Source organism: Limulus polyphemus, unplaced genomic scaffold (genome assembly GCF_000517525.1).
Source record: "Limulus polyphemus unplaced genomic scaffold, Limulus_polyphemus-2.1.2 Scaffold3148, whole genome shotgun sequence".
Lineage (NCBI taxonomy): Eukaryota > Metazoa > Arthropoda > Merostomata > Xiphosura > Limulidae > Limulus > Limulus polyphemus.
This window is the reverse complement of record NW_013668758.1, coordinates 22,853-34,539: the sequence shown is the minus strand read 5'-3', so window position 1 is coordinate 34,539 and position 11,687 is coordinate 22,853. Positions and strand designations below refer to the sequence as shown.

The 11,687-nt window shown below is 35.9% G+C and overlaps 1 protein-coding gene across 7 annotated transcripts in view; it reads right to left on the bottom strand.

The window, feature by feature from the left end:
- The window catches only part of LOC106468753 (phospholipase D3-like), a 44,985-nt gene that overhangs the window by 11,479 nt on the left and 21,819 nt on the right, over positions 1-11,687 (bottom strand). For all 7 annotated transcript variants that reach the window (XM_013929197.2, XM_022397114.1, XM_022397113.1 and 4 more), the window contains exon 7: positions 2,082-2,221. In XM_013929197.2, coding sequence (XP_013784651.1) covers positions 2,082-2,221 — 140 coding nt within the window. The remainder of the gene's footprint in view (positions 1-2,081; positions 2,222-11,687) is intronic.

The following is an 11,687-nucleotide window of genomic DNA, read 5'->3' as shown; positions in this document are numbered from 1 at the left end:
CCCTAAACCAAAAAAAAAAAGAAGAAGATGACAATCGTAAGTGCTATAGTATTAGAGAAAATAGTTTAGCTTGTCAACTGAGATTCTAAAGTAATTGAACAGGTCTAAGTGGACTTTTGACAAAAAGAGGAGAATTATACATATACTGATATGATGTTTACGATATGCTTATATTCTCTGTAGTGTGAACACTTTATTGTACATGCGTTTAAATTATTTCGAATATATATATATATATATTATTTGAAAACAAGTAAAGTGTGTGCTGTTTATTTATCATTTAATTTATCGCTAACAAGTCACAGACACCTACTGTAGAAGAATCCTAAGCCCAACAACAACAGTATATATATATATATATTTATTATTAAGAAATGTAAGTAAAAGCCATTTATTTTGACAATTGACTAAAAATAAAATAAAAGTCTTATACATATATAATATCATTTTTAAATTCTGACAGAGGTTGGAGTAAACAGATACAAGACAAAAGGGCATAACAACCAAAAGAATATCAACAACAGAGGAACAATGTTTGAAGGGAAAGGGTGGTAGAGGTCAATGCCAGAGTGGAATAATCAGGGCAGAAGTCTCCACCAAAAACTCTTCAGAGGAACAATGAAGAGCCTCAGACATAAGATGAACTGAGGAAGGGGAAGGAACAAAGGAGGGAGGATAAGGTGAGGCAGTTGATTGAAATTCCTTGAAGTAAAGCTCGAATGAAAAACAAGAAGTGAAGTTGAACTAAGATGATTAGTAGTTGTGTCACACTCCTATTGGTGGAGGGTTGCAGCATGATCATTTGCATGCTATCATGCATCTGCCTCATGTGAAAACATGTGAAGGTAGGTGGGAGTATCAAGGCTAGTAGTGTGTGAAGGTTTGTGTATATAGAGCACAGTACAGGTCAAGAAAAGCTATTATGTGAAAGGAGGTAAGATATCATATCAGAAGTTTTACAATTCACATTTTAGCTGATAAGTTATAAAGTTATATGCATGTATGCAGTCTTTTAAAATATGCTATAAAATTTAACACTATTACTTTACAACAAGAGGTCAAACCATTTGAAGGCAATGTTTTGGTAAATAAATAAACCTGTCTTCCAGAAAAGTTAGTATCTGAATGTAAACAATAAAATACTGTTCTCCAGTAAGAAACATATGTTTATAGTGTTATAAGTTATATTATTTTTAATTTTTTAATGTTGTCTTATGTTTGATAGCTAGAGTGAGCTGCTAGTCATAATGATGACATTAAATTTAGGCCTAGAGAGTTTTAGAAATTTGATGTTAGGGTTTCTAGTATATTTCAAGAGTACATTATAAATGCCAGATATCTGTGAAAATTGTAGAGTTGTTTCTAGCAGATAAGGATTAATCAGTGAGAGAACAATTTCGTCAATGTTCCATTTTCAGTTACTTGATCGATCATACATGAAGTAATATGAATAAGTTTAATTTTTACATTAGTCAAGGTTTGAGAGTCATTTCTAAAGTTTCTTAGGCCTAGAAATTACAACAGTGTTTAAAGTGTTATATATATTACAGAATAAGACAGACTAATTAATTTGTCATCATTACATAAATCAGATGTTGAATTATTTTCACCAGATAAATTAAAACAACCCATTGAACAAAAAAAATGTGACAACTATCTTCATATCTTTCAAAATTTCGTAAACTTTTATCAATTGAGGATATTAGCTTTTAAAGAAAGTTATAAGTTACAAAAACAAAAATACTTTCACTTGTAATTAACGTTTTTATAAAAGGAATTAGGGTAACTATGGTCAAACCAATATTAAAAATTAAATTAGCCATCCTTTTTTAAATGTAAAATTTTTGAAGTTAATTACTTGGAGTTGAGGAAACAATTTAAAATAAAATGTGGGTTTTTCAATTAAGAAATACAACCTCAGTCATAATTTCACTCACTTTGAACTATCACATAAGCTTACTTTAATCACATTTTACTCTTAGCAATTTCAAATTTTTAATTTTTCACTGTTGATAGAACTTACTTAAAAAGCTTCAACTTATTTTATAAAATTTCAAGATGTTTATGAATAAATATATTACCGTTTGGTCTTTGTATAAAGTGTAGTTGGAAAATAATCCATTACAGCTACAAAAATGTATTCTTCTGCTTTATTAATCACATCGAGAATACTGTCGATGTCACTGGTCCTGCCATCAGGGCAGAACAGCGGGGGAGAACTCTGGATAATGAAAGATAACAATATTGTAGGAGTTTTAGATTTAAGGAACGACAAAATATTGGGTGGTTTCATTCTTTAAACCACTTGAGACATTTTTACTGACATAATATTCCTGCAACTTCTACTACTGTATTAACTCCTTCAGCACAGGCTCGGTCCCTGGGACCAAACTCGTAATCCATTTCGTGCTTGTTATAGTTTTCATGCTATAACTTTTAAATTAATAAGTGAATGTTAACGAAATCTGGTGGATTATCAATAAATATTACAATGCATTTCATACACAAAATATCAAATTTTTTTATTAAGTCTTAAGGTTTGTAAAGCAGTGTTTTTCTCGGGTTTTTTTCTTTTCACATCTTGCCTATCTATCATGCAAAGTAATATTCATTTTAAGATTAAAAGTACTTTTATGCATCAGAGAATTTTCAAATTTCACATGCAAAATCTTTATAATGTCCAAATAGTTATCAATCATTTCTTAAGAAAAACTCACATGCACTCATGTTACCATCAAATAACATAAAACTGACCTTTGGTCTGTGCAAAGTAACTTATCTTGGCTGTGTTTTTGTAGACTAGTACTTTGTAAAATACAATCACATTTCAGTTATTATACATTATATATGTATATAGATTATTGCTATTTTGAAATAAGTTCTTAAACTTATTTTTCTTAAAACATAGAAGTATAACTAAAGATGTAAAGCAAACAATCTCTTCTAGTTACGACCTTTGTACTCGGTTGCTGCTCGACGTAGATTGCTATACCTTAAAAAATTTGCACATGGAAGATATGAAACAAAATATATTTTTTAGGTTTTATATATATATACATTTGAATAACTAAAAAAAAATAAATTACCACATTAATACCATAGAATTCAACTATAATTTATAAAGCTTAGTAACTAAGATGTATTTTAGTCTAAAAAATAGATTATAATTGAAATGTTAGTAATATATATATATTACTCAGTTTCTTAATTTAAAAGTAAATATTAAAAAACAGATAAACATCGATATTTTTGGGTGTCATAGAGTACATTGAATGCAGCATTAGTTCAAATTAGATGTTTGTGAAGTCAAAATACAAAGTCTGTAGTTTTTAGTGAATTAGAAACTCAATTTATCGATACTGACAAGCTAGAATATAAAATAAGAGCCTCTTTTTTTTTCAATTTGCTAAGATATTGCTCATGTAATAAATCAAACACAGTGGCACCTGCCCACCTTATTCCATTTTTGGAAATGCTCCCTTATATACACTTACTTCTATATATGACATAAATGACCAATTGTAAGCTCAGAATGTCCCTTTCTCAGCCATTTTAATGGACTTGGTGCCATTTCTTTCTGTTGAATCAATATTTCAATGAGGTTGGGTGTCTTTAGTCTGCTCGAAATTTCATACAGTTTGATATCAGACTTATTGACATAAATTCATGAAATAGTAGTTCAATAAAATTTTGAATGTGAGTCAACAAAGGAAATGACATAACCGTTCAGTCGTGACCTGTCTGAAAGAGTTGATAAAGGTATTTAATGTAAAAATTTCAATGTTGCTATCAGTAGTTTGATAAACTGGAAAGTGTTATTGTACAAGTACTAAGCACAATTCACTGATTTCTGGTTCTCCAATATGACAATGAAATATTTAGTCCAAAAATGACAAGAGAAAGTACAAAATTTATTATCTGCAATAAATATCAAACTGCAACATTACATTTGTATTTAATTCTTTACATTTCTGTAAGACATGTTAAAATCAAAGTTAAACAGGATCTAAATATGGAAATTATTTACTTACTAAAGGATTATAAAATAAAAACTGCATGAAGTTCAGGATTAACACAGTAGAGAAAAGTTATAATTTTCCTATATTGAAACTGTATATCTGATAGGTACTTCCCTCTTCTCACAAAATTAGCTGTTCTCCTCCAGTACTGCCTTCTATATGCAAATGTTTTCTTTACGCATGGCACAAGCCTTCTGCTCCCCCCTATTGGAATCAAATGATTCCAACATGTCTGTCATGTAAATCATCATGCATCACTTCTCCACCAATAGGAGCATGACCTAATCATGTAATGCATGTGACTCTCTTATACGCTTCTACCAAACTATCAATTCTAGGTTTGTCAGAAGACATAAGCACTGGAGGAAAGTAGGTGAGAAGTGTGAGTGGAGGGAAGTACTGATCAAAATTACATTTTCAGTACAGGAAAATTATAACTTCCAGTATGGTACTTCCCTCCCCTCACAAGTGTAGCTAGAATCCCACAATGATTAGGTGGTGGGGCCGGTGCGAGGGAATGAGAGAAGTACCTCCCCAAACGGTCCGAAGGATACCCCTGGAAATGAAGGAGTCAGGTCCGAAGATCTGATGAGGGAACCGCACCATTTCAGAACCAGGTATATTCTTCACCCATCCATGAAATGTGTAGTAGATATGGGTAGACAAAGAGAGGAGCACATCCAAGTGGGAGAGAACTGTGGCAGGATAATGATCCTAACAATATAAATAACTCAGTCCCACAAAGTATAAAAGTGAGTAAAACAATGGATGTGCCCCTATGTGTAGAGTAGCTAGAGTGAGATGGACTGTACTCAGTAAGTCAACTACATTCAAAACCCATGCTGCTGGGAACCGACATCCACGTGGGGGTAGGATGAAGATCATACTATCTACACCTCAAGTTCAAGAGACTGTGGGGATATAGAACCACTCTGCCTCCTGAGCATGACACGCGTTAGCTTTGATCTATCAATCCGGAGACCCGACACAAGGTATCGAAAAGATGTCTATGTAATATAAGTCATCTTCCCCAACAGCGAAACTGACCAGAACCATCCAAAAAAGCAATAACATCCTCAGAATAAGATACAATGAGGGATAGCAAAAGAAAACAGAATCAGAACAATCCTCCTTACCTCCACTGAGACCCACAACATAGAAGGAGTATGATCAAGGGAGGAATATAGACAACCATAAACATATTTGAGGACTTATGTTGATTGGTTCTACTCTAAATACCAATCCCAGCCATGGTGTACCAATATCCATGTGGGGGTAGGATGAGGGCTCCCAATCAGTATATTGCATATTGAAGGATAGCACATCATCCACACCTGCATAACACCACCACCTTACTCTGCACTGAATGGTTATAGCCATCTTTGTGTGAAACTCATTCAGGAGGGTGCCTCCATAGTGAACCACCTCAGCAGCTTGAAAATGGAAAATGGTAAGGACTCCCACACTCCACTAGAAGAAGGGAGGTGAGAATGCAGTGGAGAGTCCAGAGAAATGTCATCACCTGAGACAATTCAATTGGTGACCACGAAACCCTATTTTAAAAAGCAGACCATACCGATTTATTCAATACAAGGTATGGCAGGGATGGGCAGCTATCCATTTCTGCTTTACCCATGCAGTCCATGGGTGGTATGGTGAGGAATGGGCAAGTTTATGAAGCAATTACATTGCATAGTTATGCACCTACAAGCGATCCTGTGCAACATCCTATCTCAACAGTGAGCATTGGGAAGCCATGGAAAATAAAGTGCATGTCAACATGGCTGTACATTGTGGATTTCAAGTTGCAGAATGCCTGGTTAGGCACCACTCACCACAAAGTGGGATCCATATAATGAGTAAAAGAAGCAAGGGCCCCTGAAAAGAAAAGTACGAATATAAACTTATCCAGTCAAAGTCGCACCGAAGTCTGAAGAATGGCCACAGGTGGAAGATGAAAAACCCAAGAAGAAACTGCAATATGGTGTAAATAATGGGAGACAAATATATTAGGTTTGTCCACATGCCTGACTTTAGGATTTTCTCCAATGGCCAATGATGACAAGATGTGAGAGAAAAAGTGAGGTGTCGAATCTGATGAGAAGACACCTGGAATAAATTCCGAAAGGAAGAAGAAAAGGAGGAATAAGCCAATTGAATCAAAAGTTGAACCCAACTGTTGAGGGTAAAAGTGGAAAGATCCTAAACAGAGAAAGACTGCCAAGGGATAAAGAGTTGGGAACAGGTACCACAGAAGGAAGCTATGCAGGCCATAAGAAAATAAAAGAGTACAGATCAAACATAAAAGTGTATCCAGATCGGGAGGATGGTAGAGATGAGAAATAGAAGGATAGGAAATATGTAAAAAAGAGGAGTTTACCCCCCCTAGCCACCAAGGTCTATGAAAGAAAGGAATGATCTGGATAAAGGAAAAGATAGGTAGGCTGCTAAAGTGTATGTGAAACGTAAACAACAAATAAATCAGACCTTCAACGTTCACAGGCTAACAGGAGAAGGAAATACATTGTAACGGAAAGGTGAAACATGGAACACGAGGAAAGTGGCTCAAACAAAGGTAAAGTGAAGGAATGGAGATAAACATTAATATCCCAGTCCAGAAGAGTAGGACATCTGGGAGAGGGCAAAGAATCTGGAAGGAGCACAGCAAAATGATAAGGACAGGGGAAGTAAAAACACAACAGTATCTGGAAAAATGAAAGGTATGGGATAAGGCAGCTCAATAACCCCAGAGCGATTAGACCGAAAACCTACTGATTGCAAAGCCACTGGAAAATGAGGGGACCTAAAGACAACTCCATCAGATATATTTGGTCAGGGCAGGAAAGACAATCTGCTATGAGATTGACAGTACCTGGAACGTGACACACAATGAGATTAATGTGGTGCATGTTGGCCCAATATAGCAGATTCAATACTCAAAAACCATAAAATTGTTGGAATGAATCATCAAATATCTAGTGATAGGAAGGAATAGGTTCAAAGCCCTGTGAACCATAAGAAACTTGAAGACATTGATATGCAAAGAAATTTCGTCTATAGACCAATGACCCGAAGTCTCCTGGTGATTGGCCCATGCACTCTAGCCCTGAAAGTATGCATCTGTTAAAATATGTAAATCCAGACAAGGAAGAGGAAGCCGAACACCCGGCAACGTATGGGCCTTGTCCAGTCCCCAATGTAGATCGTCTATTAGGATAGGAAGAAAGGTAACAGGATCTAACAAAAGATCTCGAAGAAGGTTCCATTGATTGTGAAGAGCCCACTGAAGGGATCACATATGTGCACGACCGAAGAAGACCAGTGACATCATTGAAGACCATATCCCCAAAAGCAATAGAACCTCGTGAATAGAAATGGCATGACAAACTAACAATTCCATGGAATGAAGTCATAGAGGAGAAGGTTGGGCCTGACTGAGATGAGTGTTGAAAAAGACACTTAAGTGGATGAGATATTAGGTAGGTCGGAGGAAGAACTTCTCCAATTTAATTAACCAGCCCACCCAAGTAGCCACTAAAAGGAGCTGACGAGTATGGCTGGCCAACTCCTGTTGGGAATGAGCCACAAGAAGCCAGTCGTCCATATAATGGTGGAATTGCAACTCCAGATCATGAAGATGGCAAGTAAAAGCTCCAACTGCCTGGCAGAAAATATAAGGAGCGGAAGAAAGCCCGAAGGGTAGGGCATGAAATTGATAAACCACCCAGTGATGGATGAACCGCAGGTGTGGACGAGACCATGGTGATATGTGGATGTGGAGCTAAGCATTGGAAACATCCATCTTGGTCATCCATAAGACCAAAGAAAACATTCACTGTAGGGTGAGAAATGACTCCATGGTAAAATGGGGCAATTGAATGAAGCAATTAAGGTGGGACAAATCAATGACTGGCCTCCAGTCCCTGGTTTTCTTGGGAACAACAAAGAGTTGGAATAAAAACCTGGGGAAGGATGTAGAACAGGTTTGATGGCCTGCTGAGATAGTAGTTCCTGAACTGCTTCCGAAAGATGCTGGCTGGTCATGGGATCCAGAGGTGGAGGGAAGGAAACCAGTATAGGAGACACAGGAGGTGGGAAAAATGGGATCATGAATCCTTCCAATAAAACTTGAAGAAAGTTTGCAAGCCGAGCTCCCATTGGACCAGATAATGGGTAGTCACCGACAATGCTGGCAACGTGACATGCGTCATAGAAGAAAATAACGAGATGAGGCACCCCAAGAAGAAGGAAAAGGTAAGGATTTGGAAGGTAAGGGACAGAAAATGGTAAAAGGTGCAATATTGGGCTCCAATTGATACAAACAGGCAACAAGGTTGGAAAGGGTAGACTGTTGTTGTACTGATGCAACTCGTGATTCCACAGACTCAGGAATCATGTCAGAGACGTATCACTGTAGAAATGGGGCCATATATAAATGCAGAAGATAAAATGATGATAAACAGAATCAAGTTAAGGTCGCATCATGACATAGTAGGTCCCAACAACCATGTATCTAAAGCCAGAGCCAAAGATGACAAATAAGCAAATATAGAGGAAAGAAGGGAAAGGATGTCCCCAGAAAACCCCTCAAGATTTCGGTGGAGAGCCTCAGAGAGAAGATGGACTGTAGAAAGATACTGTAAAAGAAGACAAAGGCTGTCAGACTTACAGGATAATCAGAGGCCGCACCTCAAACAGGGAAAATGGAACCTAACAATTGCTGGTCCAGAAAAGAACAGTCTGCACAATGATATGCAAGAGCAAAATGATCCGAAGCCCATGAAGGGCACTGCATGCTAATCCTGTCCTTTATTGTGAGACAAATTGGACAGCATGTACCCAAATATCCAGGGAGGGGGAAAAACCAAATAGGAATGGGAAGATTGGTCACATAGTATGGGAGGACACAGTACATAGGAAATACAGGAAAGGAATAAAATGTCACATACCTGAGAAATAAAATCCAAAAAGACTGTATTAGGCCAAATTGACTCCTCGGGCGGGGCATGAGACGTCAAGGCAAAATCAGGAGGTGGAAATAGGCAATTCAAGTCCTCATCTGAAGCTTGTTTGGGAGGAAGAAGGGTGAGGTCTCGAGACAGAGTTTGACACATGTAGCATTCAATCTCCCAGCAAATAAATGCAGATAAAAAACCCTGTCTGGTTGCATGCACTGGAGGCCTGAGACACAGTGCTAGTGGCAGATGTGACCCCAGAAGTAGTAACATGAACTTCAGAATTCATAATGAGAAAGAGTCAACCAATAATTGAAAGTATAAATAACAATATAACTGTAATAAACTGGGATTCAAGTGAAATGAAGAAACAGTCTTAACAGAAACAAGAAGTGAAAATAAATGAAGACCACTTCGTGAGTATACTAAAGATGAACATGAAGCAAACAAATAGAACACATCCAAGCACAAGTGCTGCCAAGCAAGGATTGGTAGTTCAGTAAAGGTGTATAGGTGTATATGTCATGCTCTCATTGGTGGAGAAGTGACGCATGATGATTTACATGAGAGATATGTTGGAATTATTTGATTTCAATCGGGAGAGCAGAAGGTTTGTGGCATGTACAAAGTAAAATTTGCATATAGAGGGCAGCACTGGACGAGAATTGCTAATCTTATGACTGGAAGGAAGTACCGCATTGTAAAAACTAAAGCCTATTGTCGTGTTAAATAGTATACAGTCCAGTGATGTTAAATAGCCTACAGTCCATTATAGTGTTAAATAGACTACAGTCCATTGTATTGTTAAATACCCTACAGTCCATTGTAGTGTTAAATAGCCTACAATGTGTGAAAGTTCTGATGCAAGTATAGTCTTACTACAGGCTGTACATTACAGTACTTGGGGGGCAAGTAAAGCAGTTTAGAATTAAAACATTGAACATGATTGCCAAGATCGCTGTTCTGTTGAAAAATTTTAATGGGCATTGACTGTTTGTTTCCTTAAGATATTATGTAATATTAGCATGGTTTGGGCTATTTTTTTTCCAAAATTTAACGAAACCCATGGAAAATAAGTCTTAAAAATTTAGTTTAATAAAGATGCAAAATTGGCAACTAAACAATAATTGTTTTTTATGGAAATCAATAAAATATAAAAACATCAGAATTCTTCTAATTGGGACTTTTTTAGGGTCTTTATAGATCAATATTGTCATAATTGGATTTTTTTAAGGCCTACATATATTTTTCTGGACAACCTCTGATACAGGTCAGGTTGTCTGAAAAGCAATAAGGAAAGTTCCTTAAAATCAAGCCCTGTCTACTAACAGAAAGATACAGAATTCAAACAGTACCTTTACTTACAGAAAGATATAGAATTCAAACAGTACCTTTACTTACAGAAAGATACAGAATTCAAACAGTACTTTTACTTACAGAAAGATAAACAATTCAAACAATACCTCTACTTATAGCATGATATACAATCCAAACAATACCTCTACTTATAGCATGATATACAATCCAAACAATACCTCTACTTGAAGAAAGATAAACAATTCAAATAATACCTCTACTTACAGAAGGATAGACAATTCAAACAATATCTCTACTTACAGAATATTGTTTGAATTGTCTATCCTTCTGTAAGTAGAGATATTGTTTGAATTGTCTATCCTTCTGTAAGTAGAGGTATTGATTGAATTGTCTATCCTTCTGTAAGTAGAGATATTGTTTGAATTGTCTATCCTTCTGTAAGTAGAGGTATTGATTGAATTGTCTATACTTCTGTAAGTAGAGGTATTATTTGAATTGTTTATCTTTCTGCAAGTAGAGATATTGTTTGGATTGTATATCTTTTTGTAAGTAGAGGTATTGTTTGAATTGTCTATCCTTCTGTAAGTAGCGGTATTGTTTGAATTGTCTATCCTTCTGTAAGTAGAGGTATTGATTGAATTGCCTATCCTTCTGTAAGTAGAGATATTGTTTGAATTGTCTATCCCCGCTACTTACAGAAGGATAGACAATTCAAACAATACCGCTACTTACAGAAGGATAGACAATTCAAACAATACCGCTACTTACAGAAGGATAGACAATTCAAACAATACCTCTACTTACAAAAAGATATACAATCCAAACAATATCTCTACTTGCAGAAAGATAAATGATTCAAACAATATCTCTACTTACTAAAAGATAAACAATTCAAATAATACCTCTACTTACAGAAAGATATACAATCCAAACAATATCTCTACTTGCAGAAAGATAAACAATTCAAACAATACCTCTGCTTATAGCATGATATACAATCCAAACAATACCTATACTTGAAGAAAGATAAACAATTCAAATAATACCTCTACTTACAGAAGGATAGACAATTCAAATAATACCTCTACTTACAGAAGGATAGACAATTCAAATAATGCCTCTACTTACACAAGTGTTACGTCTCCGTCTGTTAATTGATTTCCCGTAAATTCGTTCCAATGAAACTTTAGTGACACAAGTCCTTTTTTAAATAAAACTGGTTTATTCTTTCTGAATATAACTTTACGATACACTTAATTTCAACAATCGTGCTAAAACAAATGCTATAACAATGAACGTTAACTTCAACAATACTCTCTGACTGCAGATCGATTACTCACTACCTACACATTCTGTCTCGTCACGTTGTGACCATCTTATATATACCAGGCTACCC